Below are 19,472 nucleotides of genomic sequence, written 5' to 3'. Positions count from 1 at the left end.
CTGAATTCATTATCTATTGCTATGTAACAGATTACCCCAAAATTTAGTGGCCTAAAACAATAAACTTCTGTTATCTCACAGGTTTTATGTGGCCTTTTGTGTCCGACTTCTTTCGCTTAGCATAACATTTTCAAGATTCATCCACGTTATATACATGAATCCACACTCCATTCCTCTTCATGGCCCAAAAAATTCCATGGTATGAATACACCACTTTCCTTCGTCTATACATCAGTTAATGGACATTCTTTTAAAGTTGCCTTAGCCATTATCACACTAAGTGAAGTAAGTCAGACAAAGACAAATATCATATAATATCACTTATGTGTGGAATCTAAAAAAATGATACAAATGAACTTATTTACAAAACAGAAACAGACTCACAGACAGAGAAAACAAACTTATGGTTACCAAAGGGGAAGGGTGGAGGAGAGGGATAAATTAGTAGTTTGGGATTAACATAGACACACTACTATATATAAAATAGATAATCAACAAGGACCTACTGTACAGCACAGGGAACTCTGCTCAATACTCTGTAATAACCTATATGGGAAAAGAATCTGAAAAAGGATGGATATATGTATATGTATAACTGAACCACTTTGCTGTACACCTGAAACTAACACAACATTGTAAATAAACTATACCCCAATATAAAATAAAAATTAAATTTAAAAAAAGAAAAAGAAAAAAATTTAAACAAGCAAAACACCTAAAAATACTCTGAAAAAGGATAATGGCAGGTAACTCTCTCTACTAGATAATAAAAAACATTTTAAAAAATCTATGATAATAATGTTGACACATTAAATAAATATATAAATACAACAGAATAAAAATTCTACATTATTTCCATTAAAAAAGTACCATTACAATAGCACATAAAAAGGAAACACTTAGATATAAACTGATAAAATAAGTGCAGAATCTGTACACTGAAAATTACAGAACAGTTATGGGAAACAATCAAAGAAGACCAAAAAAAAAAAGAGAAATACCAGGTTCATGGATCAGAAAACTCAATATTGTTAAGATGTCAGTTGTCTCCAAATTGATCTATAAATTCAGTGCAATCCAAACAAAAATCCCAGAAAGATATTTTGCAAATATTGATAACATGATTTGTAAATTTATATGCAAAGGCAAAGAGACTAGAATACCCAAATTAATTTTGAAAACGAATAACCTTGGAAGATTTACATTACCCAAGTTCAAGACTTACTATAAAACTACAGTACAATGCTGGCAGACAGATAGACAAGTAGATGGATGGAACAGAACACAAAGTCCAGAAATAAAGATACGGCCAATTGAATCTTTACAAAGGTGCGAAGGCAATTTAATGGAGAATGGGGAGTCTTTTCAAAAATGATGATGAAACCATTGGAAGGGAAACAATATACAAAGGGAGGGGAGGAAGGGAGGGAGGAAGAGATGAGAAGAGAAATAAACCACGATCCATACCTCATATCATATACAAAGTTAATTCCAAATGGATTATAGATCTATATGTAAAATTCTAAAACTTTTAGAAAAAAAAATAGGAGAAAACCTTTGTTACCTCGGGTTATGCAAAGTGTCCTTAGATATACCAAAAGCACTATGGAAAAAAGAAAAAAAATTAGACTTATCAAAAGGCTTTAAACGTTTTCTCTGTAAAAGACAATTAAGAGAATGAAAAGACAAGTCATAGATCAAGAGAAAATATTTGCATATCTTATATTTGATAATGGACTTCTTTCCAGAACATATAAGAAATTTTGAAAACTCGACAATGAGAAAACAAACAGCACAATAAGAAGATGAGCAAAGATACACAGGTAGTAAATATGCACATGAAAAGATGCTCAACATCATTTGCCATTTGAGAAATGTAAATCAAAACCACAATGAGATATCACTATATACCTATTTGAAAAGTTAAAATTAAAAAAGAAAAACTGACAATAGCTAGTGTTAACAAGATGGAAGCCAATGAAACTCTCATATATTGCTGGTGGGAATGTAAAATGGTGTGGCCACTCTGGAAAATAGTTTGGCAGTTTCTTTTAACGTAAACAAACACTTACCATAAAATCCAGCTATCCCACTCTTATTTATCCAAATGAAATAAAAACCGACATTAATATAAAACTTATACACAAATGTTTATAGCAACTTTATTCATAATCACCAAAACGGAAACCCAAGTGTCCTTCAGTTGGGGAATGGATTAATACATCTTATATATCCCTACACTGGAATACTACTCACCAACAAAAAAGAATAAACTATGATACACAGAAGAACAACATGGATGAATCTCAAAATAATTACGCTGAGTGAAAGAAACCAGACCCAAAAAGAGTATACATTGTATGGTTCCATTTTTATAAAATTCTGGAAAATGCAAACTAATCTATAGGGACAAAAATTAGATCAGTGGTTGTCTGGTGACAGGGGCTACAAGGGAGGCAAGGAAGGGAGAGGGCGGGATTTCAAGGGGTTATGAGGAGACTTTTGGGTGTGATGGGAATGTTTCCTATCTTAATTGTGGTGATAGTTTTAACGGTATATACATGTGTCAAAACTTATTAAATTGTACACTTTAAATCCATGCAATTTATTGTATGTCAATTACACTACAATAAAACTGTTTTTAAACATGACCTGCCTCTTTGAACATGTTTGGGTTCCTCTATGAGAAGTTACAACTTTCTCAGTTTACAAATTCTGTCAGTTGTTTTATGTGTCAACTTGGCTAGGCTATGGTACCCAATTATTCAATCAAATACTAATCTAGGTGTTTCTGTGAAGGTGTTTTGTAGATGAGATTAATATCTACAATCAGTTGAAAGAAAGAAGGAAAGGAGATTATCCTGGATAATATGGGTGGGCCTGATCCACTCAGTTGAAAGGCATTAAGAACAGAATTGGGGGCTTCCCTGGCGGCGCAGTGGTTAAGAATCCGCCTGCCAATGCAGGGGACACAGGTTCCATCCCTGGTCCAGGAAGGTCCCACATGCTACGGAGCAACTAAGGCCGTGCACCGCAACTACTGAGCCTGTGCTCTTGAGCCCGCAAGCCACAACTACTGAGCCCACGTGCCAGAACTACTGAAGCCCGTGTGCCTAGAGCCTGTGCTTTACAACAAGAGAAGCCACCGCAATGAGAAGCCTGCGCACTGCAACGAAGAGTGGCTCCCACTCTCTGCAACCAGAGAAAAGCCCGCGCGCAGCAACGAAGACCCAACGCAGCCAAATAAATAAATAAATAAATAAGAACAGAATTGAGGTTTCCCTGAGGTAGAAGATATCCTGCTTGTGGACTGGAGCTTCAGCTCCTATCAGAGTCCCAGCCTGCCAGCCTACAGATTTCAAACTTGCCTAGCCAGCCTCCACAAACACATAAGCCAAGTACTTACAGTAAATCTCTTTACACAGAGAGAATATATCATATATTAATATATTATATATCCTAACATACTTATTAGAATCATATACTGATATTATCTTATTGCTTATATATTATCAATAGTATAATATATGTATGAATGTATATTATATATGGTTTGGGGATATATACACATATATATAAATATCTGTATCTCAGTTCTTTTTCTTTGGTACGAAGTGGCCCAAACACCCATAGTCCCTACTCCTGCCACACTGTCTTTTCTCTCCCAGCCTGCACCTATGGCCTCATGGGGAGTTCCCTACAACCAGTTGACTGAGGAAGAGAAAACTCAGGACTGGTTCACGGTTGGTTCTGCATGATACGTAGGCATTCCCCAAAAATGGATAGCTACAGCACTGCAGCCCTTTCTAGTGCATCCTATAGGACAGTGGTGAAGGTAAATCTTCCCAGTGGGCAGCACTCTGATCAGGGCACCTGGTTGTTCATTTTGAAAAGAAATGGCCAGAGGCATAAGTTTGGCTCATGAGCTGTGGCCAATGGTTTGACTAGATAGCCAGGGACTTGGAAGGAATGTGATTGGAAAATTGGTGACATCTAGGTCATCGGCCTCTCTGAATGGGCAAGGAATGTGAAGATATTTATGTCCCATGTGAATGCTCACCAAAGGGTGACCTCCACAGAGGATTTTAGTAATCGGGTGGATAGGGTGACCAGCCACCCCAACATTGTCTACTGGCTTATAAGCAAAGTAGCCAGATGGCAGGGATGGAGGCTATGCATGGGCTCAGCCACGTGGGTGTCCACTCACCAAGGCCTAGCTGGCTACAGCCAGTGCTGAGTGCCCAGTCTGCCAGCAGCAAAGACCAACCCTGAGACCCGGCACCATTCCCTGGGGTGATCAGCCCGCTGCCTCATGGCAGATTGATTACATTGGACTGCTTCCATCCTGGAAGGGATAGTGCTTTGTTCTTACTCTGGATATGGACTTGCTTTCCCTGCATGTAATGCTTCTGCAAAAACTGCCACCTGTGGACTCTCAGAATGCCTTATCCACCATCATGGTATTCCACAGAGCATTGCCTCTAGTCAAGGGACTCACTTCACAGCAAATGAAGTGCAGTAATGGGCTCACGTTCGTGGACTCTACTGGTCTTACTATATTGCCCGCCATCCTGAAGTAGCTGGCTTGATAGAAAGGTTGAATGGCCTTTTGAAGATCCAGTTACAGAACTAGCTAGGTGGCAACACCTTGCAGGGCTGGGGCAACGTCCTTCAGGAGACTGTCCGTACTCAAATCAGCATTCCATGTATGGTGTTATTTCTCCCACAGCTAGGATTCATGGTTCCAGGAATCAAGGAGTGGAAATGGCATGGCAGCATTCAATATTAACCCTAGTGATTCATAAGAAAAATTTTGCTTCCTGTCTGCAACCTTATGCTTGCTGATATAGACATCTTCATTCCAAAAGGAGGAACACTTCCACCTGGAAACACAACAATGATTCCATTGAATTGGAAGTTAAGAGTGCTACCTCCATTTTAGAGTCCTCATCCTTCTAAATATACAGACAAAGCTGGGAGTTACTGTACTGGCTGGGGTGATTGATTCTGACTGCCAAGGGGAAAGCGGGCTGCTACTACATAATGGAGGTAAGGAAAAGTATGTCTGGAATACAGGAGATCCCTTAGGGCATCTCTTAGTACTCTCATAGCCTGTGACTAAAGCCAATGAAATACTATAACAACACAATTCAGGCAAGACTTCTAATGGCACAGACCCTTCAAGAACGGATGTTTGGGGGCATCCCACCAGGAAAAGAACCACAACCAGCACTGAGGTGCTTGCTGAGGGTAAAGGAAATATGGAATGGGTAGTAGAAGAAGGTAGTTATAAATACCAGCTACGACCACCTGAGCAATTTCAGAACTGAAGGCTGTATTATTATGAGTATTTACTCCTTATTTTATTGTGAGAATGTTTGTGTATTTTTTCTTCCCCCTCTTATCCCCTTGTCATCTAACATAAAATGTATCAATAAAAATTAAGTTTAGGGGCTTCCCTGGCGGCGCAGTGGTTGAGAGTCCGCCTGCCGATGCAGAGGACGCGGGTTCGTGCCCCGGTCCGGGAAGATCCCACATGCCGCGGAGCGGCTGGGCCCGTGAGCCTTGGCCGCTGAGCCTGCGCGTCCGGAGCCCGTGCTCCGCAACGGGAGAGGCCACAACAGTGAGAAGCCCGCGTACCGCAAAAAAAAAAAAAAAAAAAAAAAAAAATTAAGTTTACATTATAGAAGTTATAGGATTATCAAGGAGAGGAGTGAACATCATCCACAGACTTTGCCTCCTCTTCTGGGGAAAGGGCTAGCACATTTTCAATTGTACACAGGATAATTGTATCATGTTAGGTGGAAGTATGGCTTTGTTATTGTCTTTATTTGGAGATTAAGTATGGTTTGGGAGATGTGTACTGGTGCCAGGTTGACCAGATGTGGTCTGTGATGATCAGTTTTATGTGTCCGGTTGGCTAGGCTCTAGCATCTAGATATTCAATCAAACACTAGCCTAGGTGTTGCTGTGAAAGTATTTTGTGAGTGTGACAACACCTACAATCAGTCAACTTTACGTACAGGAAATTTCCTGGATAATCTGGGTGGACCTGATCCAGCCAAGTGAAAGGCCCGAGGTTTCCCTCAAGAAATTCCACCTGTGTACTGCAGCGTCAGCACCTGCCTAAGAGTTTGCAGCCTGACCTTCCTCATGGCATGCACTACAGATTCCAGACTTGCCTAACTGGGCCCTACAGTTACAAAAGCCAATTCCTCGCAACAAATATAGATTGATAGATAGATAGATACAGATAGATACAATAGATAAATTGACTGATAGATAAGTGAAAGATAGAGGATGGATGGATAGATATCCACAGCTTGCATCGCGCTCTCTCTGCGGTGGAACTGACTGCCACAAAAACCACCTAAGAAAATCTTGCATCCCTTGAGAGTCAGAGCTTGTTTTTGATCCAAAAGGGATCAGTCAACATATTTATCAGACATGCCCCCAAAACTCCTGGGCAAATTCCAGGAGTTCAAAGGATTATTCTAATGGAGGAATCAATTGGGCAGGTCAGGGCGACACTCCTAGAATAGTGTTCCGTCTTTCAGGGCATGCCTTCGGATATGTTAGTCCTTTCATATTTATTAAACTATCTGTAACGCAGTGGAATGCTACACGGCCACTTAAAAATATGCTCTTTATAGGGCTTCCCTGGTGGCGTAGTGGTTAAGAATCCACCTGCCAATGCAGGGGACACAGGTTCGAGCCCTGGTCCGGGAAGATCCCACGTGCCGCGGAGGAACTAAGCCCGTGCGCCACAACTACTGAGCCTGCACTCCAGAGCCCACGAGCCACAACTACTAAGCCCGCATGCCACAAGTACTGAAGCCCACACGCATAGAGCCCGAGCTCCGCAACAAGAAAAGCCACCGCAATGAGAGGCCCGCGCACCACAACAAGGAGTGGCCCCCGCTCGCTGCAACTGGAGAGAGCCGCACACATCAGCGAAGACCCAATGCAGCCCCCAAATCAATTAATGAATTAATTTAAAAAAATATGCTCTTTATCAACTGCCCCTGAAAGGGGATACAAAATCGCATAATATTAATTGCTTCTAAGGAGGGGAGCCCCTGGGCTCTGGGACAGAAGTGGGAGGGAGGATTTTCACTGTTTGTACTTCTGGAATGTTGGATTATGTGAGTCTGTCATCTAAATTAGGGATTGGCAAACTGTACACCACAGGCCAAATCTGACCCACTGCCTGTTTAAAGTTTTACTGGAACACATTTATGTTATTTGTTTACATACTGGCTATGGCTGCTTTCAAGCTGCAATGGCAGAGTTCAGTAATTGGAACAACTACATACACAACATACACAATGTCATATGGCCCACAAAGCCTAAAATACTTACAATCAGACCCTTTACAGAAAAAATTTTCCAATATCAATCTAGATTTTTTTAATAGAAAAGTAAACTGACATTAAAAAAAAAATGACCCAAGAGAATTGAAAACATCTGTCCACACAAAAACTTACACATTGGGCTTCCCTGGTGGCGCAGTGGTTGAGAGTCCGCCTGCCGATGCAGGGGACACGGGTTCGTGCCTTGGTCCGGGAAGATCCCACATGCCGCGGAGCGGCTGGGCCCGTGGGCCATGGCCGCTGAGCCTGCACATCTGGAGCCTGTGCTCCGCAACGGGAGAGGCCACAACAGTGAGAGGCCTGCGTACCGCAAAAAAAAAAAAAAAAAAAATTACACATTAATGTTCACAGCAGCACTAGTCACAATAGGCAAAAAGTGGAACCAACCCAAAAGTCACTCAACTGATACATAAACAAAATGACAAAATATGATATATCCACACAGTGGAACATTACCTGGCCAGAAAAAGGAATGAAGTACTGCTAAATGTTACAACACAGATGAACCTGGAACACGTTACGCTAAGTGAGAGAAGTCAGACACAAAAGGCCATATATTGTATGATTCCATTTATATGAAATGTCCAGACTAGGCAAATTCACAGTGATAGAAAATACATTAGTGGTTTACAGGGGCTAGAGAGAAGAATGAGGAGTGACTGCAAATGGGTGCAAGGTTTCTCTGAGGAGTGGTGACAATGTTCTGGAATTAGATAGTGGTGATGGTTGCACATCTGTTTGAATATACTAAAAACCACTGAATTGTACACCATCACCAAGCACAGGGCATTTCAGAGTTCAGTAGGGGGCTTAGCACCGAGTGATAAGTTAGTCCCCTCTACCACCTCAGGATCAAACCAGCCAGGGAGTTAGGGGACCAAGTTCTACATCCCAATTATCCCAAGCATCCATGAGATCTTAGGTAAGTTTGTTTCCCTGTCTGGTTCTTAATTTCCTTCTCTATAATAGATACAATTGGACAATGCAGGAGAAGGCCAGTACAATGAGACATGAGGGGAGATTCGGGGGGGCCTGATTTCCCAGAGTCCTTTATTCTTTCCCCAAGATTTATCATCACTGACCCTAATAACCAGCATCTTCATCATCATCATGTTCCCATTTCAAAGCACGTTCACATACATGATGCCATTTGATCCTCATAACCACCCTTTAGGGTAGATAGGTATTATCCCCATTTTACAGATGAAGAAATTAAACCTCAGAGTCAAACGACTTGCCCAAGTTCACACAGTGGTTAAGTGTAGGAGCTGGGACTCAACCCCAGTTCTGCCCACAACAGCACACTGTTTTTGCATGCTTGGCCTCTCTCTAAAGCCCAAGACAGCCATGTCCAGCAGCCTCACTACAAACACATCTTTGTTTGGACAAAGCAAGGGAGGAGAGGCACAAGGACTTGGGTCCTCCTTGACCTTTTCTTATGAACCCTTCTACACTGGTACAGCAGCCGTCTGTGCGTAGGAGCATGCATGTACACTGGTGTGGACACCAAGCCCATGGTGTCACAAAGATATACATACCGGTACCCATGACCTCAACAGATGAGAGGTCACTCCTTGTTACCAGCGTGGTGGGGAAGCTATGCCTTTAGTTCAGGGGAGTCCTGAGCCAGAACTCTGGGAGTCTGTTCTCTCCTAAATCCAGAAGGCTCATTACCCCTTTCATGAAGCTTCAAGAAGGAAGGGGCACTTCCTCAATGCTTAGTAGACAAGAGTAGTGAGGAGAAGAGAAGGCCTGGGAATTACCCTCATTGCCTTTGCTGAAGCAGAGCCCAGGAAAGGAAACGTCAGTGAACAGGGCATTGACACTCCCAAGCTCAGAGAGCTGGGCCTAAATCTCAAGGAGTATCAGTGAGACCACTGCTGTCAAACCCAGGTCAGCCCTTATAAGTCACAGTGCCTGGGCACTAGTAACGCTACCAGCTATGTGTGCTTTGGCAAGTCAACCACCCTCTCTGATTCAGTTTGCTATCCAAAAACATGGCTAATGACTGCCTGGGGTCTAGCTCAGAGGGGTGCTTGGAGGTTTCAGGGACATAAACGGAAATGTTTTAAAAATAAAATGTACTTGGGCTTCCCTGGTGGCGCAGTGGTTGAGAGTCCACCTGCCAATGCAGGGGACACAGGTTCGTGCCCTGGTCTGGGAAGATCCCACATGCCGCGGAGTGGCTGGGCCCATGAGCCATGGCTGCTGAGCCTGCGCGTCCGGAGCCTGTGCTCCGCAAGGGGAGAGGCCACACGGTGAGAGGCCCGCGTACCGCAAAAAATAAAAACAAAAAAAAATAAATAAAATGTACTTTATGAACACACTCTTTCATTCTCCCATAGCTGATAAGGAAGAACGGCTGGGGCCTGAACACACTTGGAGAATGACCCACTGACGCCTCTCCAGGGCTTGGCCAGCAAGGGGGAGTCAAGCCAAAAGCAAAAGTATCTTCAGGAAAAGCCGAGTTGCCCATGCTTGCTTGCACTCTTTTTTCATTTGGCCAATCAACATTTATCAAGCATTCCCGACAGCACAGATGCTGTTCTGGGGGCTTGAAGATAAAGCAGTGAAGAAAAGAGAAAATGGTTCTGCTCTCAAGCTTATGTTCTACTTGTGAAAGATCAATAAGTAAACGAATGTCAAGCTCTGGCAGGTGCTATGCTGAACTAAACTGGGTAAGGTTAACAGTGATGGGGGAGTGGTACTCTTTTCTGTAGGATGTCAGCAGGCCCCTCTGATAAGAGGATGCTTGAGGAAAGACCTGAAGGAAGTAAGGGGATAGTTTAGGAGACAGCCACACCTTCTGTCTAGGCTAGAGGACACTAGAGCTCTGGGGAGAGACAGACACGTTGTCCACGGCAACAGAGAATTTCCTACCAGGCTGGTTTGGTTTGCCCCTCTTAGATTCATTCTCCTGCTATGTTCCCTGGGGGGAGGGGGGTTGACCCCTACAGACTGCATCCCAGGGTCAGCCTTGTCCTCTGCTGACTTTTGTTAGGTTCAGCCAAAAGGAGGTCCCCAGAAGACTGGAGAACAGGATGAAAGAGAGGTGGGATACTGAAGCTCCTGCTTCCTCTGCGTGGCCACAGTTCCGACAGTGGCTGACTTCCTCTTTGCCACAGTTCCCATCTGCCTTCCACAGCCCCTTCTGTAGTCGATCCTCCCATGTTGCCCCTCCTGGGCCCCATGGGGTGGGGGCTCATCAGGAAGCGTGGCAGGATTAACCTTCTAGATGAGCACCATGAACCTACCTGTGCAGGAGTGTGCTGTCCACAGATGCTACCTGGACTGCCTCTCCCATCAGGACAGGATGAGTTTGGACCCTAGAGGCACCCATCGCAGATGAAATGTGGACTGTGGCCTCCTCTCCTCCTCCAAAGCTCCAGCTCTGTCAAATCATTCATACCAGCAAAGGTGGGAACAGAAGTGGAGGTTCTAGAGCCCCTCGTCTTACTCCCTTAGGACCTCACTGCCCTGGAGGTTTTTCTCCCCAGGATCCAGCCCACCAACTTTCAACTATGTGGAGGAGCCGGATCCACCTACCTCCAACACCAATAGCTCATTGCCCCGTTTACTTCCTCGATAGTATTGATCACTACTGACTTTTTAGTGTGTACGTCTGCTCTGTCCACTACAATGTACGTGCCGTGAAAGAACAGAACTTCCTGTCCTGTTCTCCTATGTGAACAGCGTCCTTGGCCCACGTATAAAACTCAGAAACGTCTTTCAGTGAATAACTGACAACAGAGATGAGTACAAAGCATCTCTGCTCCCAGACACCCTCCACAAGAGTTGTAGCCACGAGCCCAGACACCAGTGGCATAGGGTCACAGGGGTGCGCAGATACTCTCACAAGCGTCTTGGTACTGCCGACTTCTCCAGGTGTGTGTGGGCAGGAGCCCCAAGTGGGACAACCAGGATAACCCAAGAGTCAGAGAACCACTCAGGTTCCACCTTTCTGAAGACCCTCAGCTTCTCCATTCCTGAGTGGCTAGAGCTGATATAAAGTCTCCAGGTCTCAGCATCTATTATATGGAAGACTCAAAATGCAGCTCACCAGACCACCTCCACCAATGACCCAAGAAATCTTGTGGGTGAGTGCTGCTGGTTATTTTCCTCCACTTAAGGGGCCCAAGCCTAGGCCCTCTAAGACCTGATTCAGTATCTCTTTGGACCCCATTCTACTCCACCCTAGATACCCACCCCACCCATGTGTGGCACCACCGCCACCAGGCCATCCCCTTTACCCCCAAAGAAACCCAAACAGCTCAGAAGTGCATCAATCGATCTTTAATGTCCAAAAGAGGCGTGGATGCAGAGCACAGGAGATGTGGCGGGGTCTCAGCCCCTGCTCCAGAAATGAGGGAGAGATGAACACAAACCAGACATTTCCAACTGGCCACACAAGTCTGGGAGGGCAGGGGGAAACGGATCTGGACACTCATAAAAAAATAAACCTAAACTCAACACCGAAGGGTTTTATATAGGGAACTCACTCACCATCCCGGTCCCCACTCTCCCTTGTCAACGTCAAAAAGAAAGCTCAGCACACACAGAAGGCTTGAGAAGGGGGCATTCTCCTGCCTCCCCACCAACCTCTAGGATGAACTTGGAAAAAAAAAAAAGAGAGAATGAGCTGGATCCCAAACCCCCTCCACAGCATCAACCCTACACATGAGAGTTTTTAATGCGATCTACAAGAATCAACAGCTCAATCAGTAATGACTCCCCCACCCCATCCCCCACCCCATCACTGTTTGATCCACAGACAAGATTTCCCGAGCACTCCCCTTGGAATCTCCTCCCACTAGCGGTCCTGTTCCATCCCCCGATTCCTGGCTTCACCACTGCAAGACTGACCTCCAAAGTTCCCCCAAAACCCCTCAACAGCCCTTTATCACACTTCCACCCCGGCCTCCCACAAGAGGCTGCCACCATGCACAAAGTCACTTTCCCTCTCCACTGAGACCCAGGCTCCAGGACGGATGGTAGCATGACCACCTCATCCTGGACTATCCTCCTAAAGCCCTCCTGGGAGCAGACAGCCACAGGGCAAGCAGTGTCAAGGCCAGATGGCTGAGGGGGGGCAGGGTGATACCCGTCTTCACCCCCAAAATAGAGGCCCCCAGAGGTTTTTAACATAAAGGCCCACTTGTCTACCCATAGACCTTAGAGATTCCACAGTCCTGCCCCTCCCTCCCCTCTACCCCAAACCAAGATATACACACACTCACACACATATACAGAGGAAAATCAAGGGACACACTGATTTGGTTTGATTGCTAAGACCTAACTAAGAACTAGTCACCAGAAATTCCCTTACCAGCCAACTACCAGGGGCTGCTCTAAGAGAACTCTGGAGGAATGAGAAAACAGAGAGCTAAGCAGGAAGCAGACAGGAGGAGAGAAGAATGAAAAGAAAAAAAAATCAAGCTAATCCCACCCTCAACATCCTCCTAGCATGAGCTCTGGCAGGAAGAATAAAAGAATAAAAGACACAGCCCTCACTCAGAAACTCATTCTGACAAAGACAGCAAGTTAAGTCTGCTCCCCACGCCCACACACCACAGACAAACACGTCTCAGGGCCCCTTAAAGAATCCAGCCCCTGCCCCACCCCCTGCCCCAAGGCGTGGAATCACAGTTCAGTGGAATATTCTCCCTGGTACTAGATCCATCTCCCTACTCTCCTTCCTATCCCTCTCCCCTTGTCAATCCTAACACTGTCCCCCGTGCAGCCTCCCTGGCCCTCCCAAAGCAGCATCCACCACCAGGAAGAGGCAGCTACAGTTTTAGTTCCACCTCCAGAAACCTATTTCCTTTCCCCAGCCCTCCTAGTCTCACAGGCTTTGTTGAGGGCTTTTTATTTGTATAGGAGAGAAAGAGAAAAGAGAGGGGTGGGAGAGATTTCCTAGTGCAATACAACCAAGAAAAAAAAAAAAAAATTAAGTCTTGAAAAATAAACATAAAGCAGCCTTCTTCCCCAGGCAACTAAACAGAAAGAAGTTTGGTTTTGTTTACTGCGACATACACATGAAATCGAGTATACAGTCCATGCAGTAGCACAGCCATTGGAGAGGACATCCTGATGCTGGCCCCAGTGCAAAACAGTCCCAGCAAGGCCGCCTGCCTGCCATCACTGCCGCCGCCACTGACACCTTCACTGCGGCCACCTAGCCTGACTTGAAGAGGAGGATTGCAACTTGACCCAAGTAAAAATAGATGAAGTGCTTTGTCTCGTGTGTAACGTAGCTGCCAAAATTTCGGCCCACAATACAATGCCAGGTAGGGTTATATTTCTTGTCAAATTCCTGAAAGAAGAATAAAAAAGAGAAAAAAGGTGATTAGGACAGCTGGAGGATGAGAAATCAGAATGAGAGTTTGATTAGTTTAGCTGTCACCCCCACCCCACCCCCAGTCCACGGCCTTGGTTCTCTGAGCCTCAGGAGCTCAGGTTCTGAGGTTGGCTAGGACACTCCTTCATTAATAATGTAACACCACAAAGGCTCCATTATTTCTCTCTAGCACTTTACACCCCGATCATCTCTCGTTCCTCTAGCTACCCTGCTTTTCAAAAGCCCACCCCACAATTCTTCAGCAAGGGAATCAGAAAAGCCAGTGGAATAAAGGACCACTCCAGTGTCACACAGCATTGAGTGAAAGAGGAGCAAGCCTCCCTGACTTGCCACCTCTCACATTACTAAACCAGCACTTCCAAATGCCAAAAACCAAGACACTAAAGCAAGATGGGGAACAAAAGTACCAGGAGTACTTGCAGGAGTACCAGGAAGCAATTCTGTGTAAGCCAACATTAAAGACACTCCCGTGTGCCAGGTACTATGTGGGCTGTAAACACCAGAGAAAGGACCTCAACCATGAGATCAAGGCAATTCCCTCACTTCTCTCAGGGGTAGTACAAGTTCAGCATCAGAGCCAGCAAGGAAATCCTCACGACCTTATCAGACAGACCTTCCCACCCTGTGGACCCAGCAGGAAACAGATGGCTCAGTTCTAGCTGCTGCCACGGCTGTGAAAGGACAGCAACCCCCCCCCCCATGGGCCCAGCAATGCTGCCACCCTTGGGGCTCTGGCCCCTAGGGGCTCCACCTGCAACTTGTTTAGCCCCCATACCACGTAACTCCAAAAGGTATTAGGAAACGGTGGAAAGGGCATGGGTCACCACTCAGCTTTATTCCTCACTGAAGACCCTGTGTCACACAGGAGAGCCATAGTTGCTTCCCCATTTCCCCCATCAGCAAAACGAGAAAGCGATTCTTCTGGCCCTAGGAGTCCATGATTCTACATTTTCTCCCTGAATAGAACAGAAAAACCATCACTCAACAAGGAAGCAGCACGCCTAGCAGCCTTGCCAGCTCTGCACGCCTGGCTACACACACAGAAAGAAAAAGTCTCTCAGGACCCCCGTTTCCTCTTCTCATACCACCCATACAGACAGGAAAGAGTTCTGTAAAACTCAAGGACACTCTACCACCTGTATGGACCAGAATGCCATGGCTCTTAGGCAGCCTTGGGATACCAGAGTTAAGAATATCAAAGACTGGGACTATGCCACCAACGGACATGGATCCTGACTGGGTATCAGGGACCCTGGGTACCACCTTTCACCTCTAGCTCAGCAGCTTCCTCACTATATATATGTAAACTATATCCATTCACCCAGGAATTCTTCAGGGACTAAACCCATTGCCCCAATAATGCTCATCTATTAAAATATATATATATATATATATATATATATATATATATATATTCAAGCCCACCCTTTCCTCAAGAAGGTAGGGAGAAGTGGACGATTTAGTATGTGAGTCACTTTTTTTTTGGCAGCACAGCTCGGCTTGTGGGATGTTAGTTCCCTGACCAGGGACTGAACCCGGGCCATGGCAGTGAAAGCACCGAGGTCTTAACCACTGGATGGCCAGGGAACTCCCCACCTGAGTCCTTTTAAAGAAAAGGACACCTCCTACATAATGAGAATCACTTATAGGGCTACCCCACTTTAAATGATGTAGCTCCCTGAAAATTCGTATATGATCTTATGTTATCCAGTCAAACATCCTTGATCTTCATTTTGAATAGTTCTGAATTGGGGCAGTTATATTTAATCCTGAAGCTTCTCTCCCCATTGCTTTTGCAGTCACATAACTATCTGTAAACGTACACACAACCCCAGCAGAGTTCCTATTAAGAACTCTTAAGGTACATGCTTTAATAAATAAGAATCATCCCCTAACTTATCTCCTTTGCAAGTTCGTAGGTTTCTGTTTGCATGGAATGTACCTACTTTCCTAGGCCTCCTCCAGCCCTCCCTGGGGCATAGCTCAGCTGTCCACCCCTCCCCCGACCACCAAGCACAGCTCGCCCAGCTCGCACACCTTCTTGATATAGGCAGCAATGTCCTTCTCTATGTTATACTTCTCCATAGCCTGCGTCGCGCAGTCAACGGCATCTTGTTGCATGTCCTCAGACATGTCTGCGTTCTTGATCACTGCCTTCCGGTCAGACATCGTGACACTGCAGAAGAAGCAGAGAGGTGAGGCTGCAATCCCATGCTCTGGGCAGTGAACACTAACAGCTGGGCGTGGGGCTGGGAGCGGAGAGCACAGAAGATGAGGGCAATAGAAAACAGAGATATGAGGCATTAGAAAAGGGAGCTCCTGGGCTTCCCTGGTGGCGCAGTGGTTGAGAGTCCGCCTGCCGAGGCAGGGGACATGGGTTCGCGCCCCGGTCCGGGAAGATCCCACATGCCGCGGAGTGGCTGGGCCCGTGAGCCATGGCCGCTGAGCCTGCGCGTCCGGAGCCTGTGCTCCGCAACGGGAGAGGCCACAACAATGAGAGGCCCGCGTACCGCAAAAAAAAAAAAAAAAAAAGAAAAAGAAAAGGGAGCTCCTAAGATTTTAGCAGACACGTGGTTGCCAAGTCTGGGAAACACAAGGTAAATAATTATAAAAACATAATAAGCCATCAGTTGTTATCACATGTAAAATGAGGCTTTTCCAACTCTAAATTTATCTGTTTCCAATATTTTGAATAGCACCAATAGCCAAGATATTACAATATACCATCTACCAGCTGTGTCCTTGGGCAAGTTGCTTAAACTTTGTGCTCTCATTCATCATCTTAAAATGCGGACTTGAGTTAACCTCAGGGTAAGCCTGGTGGTGTAACACCTGAATATAATAAGTCCTTGATTTAATGACTATGATTATATCGTTGATATCAAAGTGGAAAGATGAATTAGGCCTGACTTCTGGTTCGTGGACAAGTTACTTAGCCTTTCTGCATTTGATTACCTCTATTTTAGCAATGAGGATATCTCTCTATCAAGAGCTGTTGTAAGGATTAATTAAGGTTCTATGAGAACACTGCAAACAAGTACAGTCTATACAGTGGTCTCACCCGTTAGCCAGATTCAGCCCACCACCTGCTTTTGTAAACAGTTTCATAGGAACACACTACAATGGCAGAGTTGAACAGTTGTAAGAAACTGTATGGCCTGTAAAGCCTAAAATATTTACTATCTGGTCCTTCACAGAAAAAGACTGCCAAGCCCTAGGCTACCAATGCCCAGTGGTGACCGAGACAACAAAAGGTAAAGAATTATGATTTTAATAGCACTCTTTCATATCCATGCTGTCAAAGACACTGCATTCATCCTATAGCAACCAGAGTTCCTGAGCTCACCTTGCATGGTCCCCTCCTAGGATGACAGGAATTCCAAGAGGGCTGGCCTCGGCCTGCCTAGCAGTCTATGGCATGTGAGGTGCTTTGCAGGGAAAGAGATGAGCTGCAAAACCCTATCCTCTGGCCTTGACCACAGTTCCATCACAGAGAGCAGTAGCAATCCACCCCCCACCCCATGTGCTACTCCCCCAAAGCGCCACTCTGTGGCCTGCCCAGTGGATAAAAGATGTTGTCGTTGCAGCCCTGTCCGACACAAAGCTACCCAGGGACCTGACTGCTCAAGGAGAGATCCCTGGTATCATTCCAGGCCACCCTGATCTGAGTCCACACTAGCCTGTGGGCTGGGTGGGCTGAAAAGGGAAGCAAAATTCATGACTGCTTCTTCAGCCTTCACTAGATGCAAAGAACGCGTGCGTGCCAGCTGCCAGCCAGGCAACCCTTTACTGCATCCGGGGCACCGCGGTCTCACACTGGCCAATTAAGCAGGGCTGGTTCCACTCCTGCAAAGGCTGGTAGAGCAAAGGGTTAGTGCCCCAGCACCCTCTGCGCCCACACGCCCGAGAGGGAAAGTCCGAGCCTCAAGAGGAGTCTGTGGGCACCAGCTGGGGCGGAGGAAAAGGCCAGGAGACCCCTGTTCAAGGCCGAGCTGTCTATGTGACCCGGGGCAAACCAACATCTTTTTAAAAAACAATGGCCAACATCAGATACATGTGGCAACTTCAACGGGTTTGCGCAAAAGTACAACAGCAGCAGCACAGGGAAGAAAACTAGTGTCACCTGGTGGCCTACCCCAGGTTACCACTCAGCAGGGGGCACTGTTTGCAAATCCAAGGCTGGGGTGGGGCCTGATTGAAGTCTGAAACCGGCACCGTTTCCCCAGCAAGCGCACCTGCCCACTGCCGCATTCCCAAAGTCCAAAGGAACAACGTGGTCACAGTAATGAAAACAACCTCACCCTCCAGGAGAGCCTGCAGTTACATAACGTTGCTCTCGTGACTACAATGCCACGATTCTTCACCCCCGACCCCCCAGGCGTCCGAGAGGTGAGGCCCAGCCCCAGGCTCCCCTGTCCAAGGTGCCAATGAGAAAAGGAAAGGGAGGGGCCAACGTAGCCCCTCCCCCCCGGGAACGAAAAAAAAAAAAAAAAAAAGAAAGAAAAAGGCGAGGGACCTGGGCCTCCAGATTGAAGGATGACCACAGGGCCCCAGGCCAGCTGCCTCAGTCACGAGCCGGGGGCTCCTCTGAAAAGCGAAGAGGGCACTCCAGGACAGCTCACTCTCCTCTCTCCCCGGCCCTGCAACAAAAAGACCAAGCCTCCGAACGACACGACCCGCCCTCCCCAGCCCCCAACACGCACAAACGCTTGTATTTCCTCCCTTCGGATCCCCACGGGGCCGTCTCCCTCCACCACCCCGTCCTCCAGTGGCTGCGATCCCGAAGGCCGGCACCTGGGCCAAGAGAAAGCCTCCTCCCCCCGCACCTCCGCCCGGCCGGCCGCCCTCCCCCGGCCGGCCTAGAGCAGCGCCGTAGTGACTGGGCGTCCTCGCTGCAGGAAGGACGCCCCAGAGGGTGGCGACCGCGGGACGAACCGCGTCACGCCCGAGCCCGCTCCGCGGCTCTCCCTCGGCCCAGACAGCAAGGGCCTCCGAGCACGCAGAGAGATCCCGGGGGGTCGGGAGGCCTCACCGCTGCAGCCGGGGGCCCCGGGCTCGGGAGGGCACAGGGTGGCGCAGCCCTGGGCAGGAGAGGCGCCGGGGGCGTCACGCCGAGGCCAGCACTGCTCCGGGCCTCGGGGCCGGACCCCCCGCGTCGGGCCGCCGCCCCGGGGCAGCCTCCACCCACCGCTCACCTTTACGGAGGCGAGTCCGCGCGGGGTCCCGGGGGGAGCAGGGATGGCCTGCGGCAGAGCGCGGGCAGGGCGGTGTCCCCTCGGCGCCTCTGGCAGCAGCCGCAGCCGCCGCCGCCGCCGCCGCCGCGGTCTCCGGCTCCCGCAGGCCCGGGCCGAGCACTCGCGCCGCCGCCCTCCGCCCTCGAGCTTCTCCCGCCGCCCGCGCTCCGCCTCGAGCCCGCCGGCCCGCCTGCTTGCCAGCTAGCCGGCTCCGCGCTGGCACCTCACAGCTCCGCTCCGCTCGGCCTCGAGCTCGGCGCACGCACGACCCCCCGCTGAAATAGCGCCCCGCCCCGCCCCCCCCGCCGCGCGCGCCGCCGTCCGCGCTCCCCATTGGCTGGGCCCGTTCGGCCCCGCACTGCGGGCTTCTCCCCGCGCCGCTCTCGCCCCACATCTTGTTTCCTCCCACAATGCCTCGGGGCGGAGGGAGGGGGTGGGGAGGGGGAGCTGGAAAAGGTTGGGGGAGGGAGACGTGGCCTTCAGACGAGATAAAAGAAGTGTACAGAC

At 47.6% G+C, this 19,472-nt stretch overlaps 1 protein-coding gene across 1 annotated transcript; it reads right to left on the bottom strand.

The window, feature by feature from the left end:
* Positions 1-11,647: 11,647 nt before the first annotated feature.
* DYNLL2 (dynein light chain LC8-type 2) lies at positions 11,648-19,229 on the bottom strand. Its single transcript, XM_081218428.1, has 3 exons — positions 18,927-19,229; positions 15,769-15,907; positions 11,648-13,686 (listed from the first exon to the last, which is right to left on the bottom strand). The coding sequence occupies exons 2-3, from the start codon at positions 15,898-15,900 to the stop codon at positions 13,549-13,551; spliced, it is 270 nt and encodes an 89-aa protein (XP_081074554.1). The 5' UTR covers positions 15,901-15,907; positions 18,927-19,229; the 3' UTR covers positions 11,648-13,548.
* Positions 19,230-19,472: the final 243 nt, after the last annotated feature.

The sequence above is a fragment of the Mesoplodon bidens genome (genome assembly GCF_964165515.1).
Source record: "Mesoplodon bidens genome assembly, chromosome: 19".
Lineage (NCBI taxonomy): Eukaryota > Metazoa > Chordata > Mammalia > Artiodactyla > Ziphiidae > Mesoplodon > Mesoplodon bidens.
This window is presented reverse-complemented; position numbering and strand designations above follow the sequence as displayed.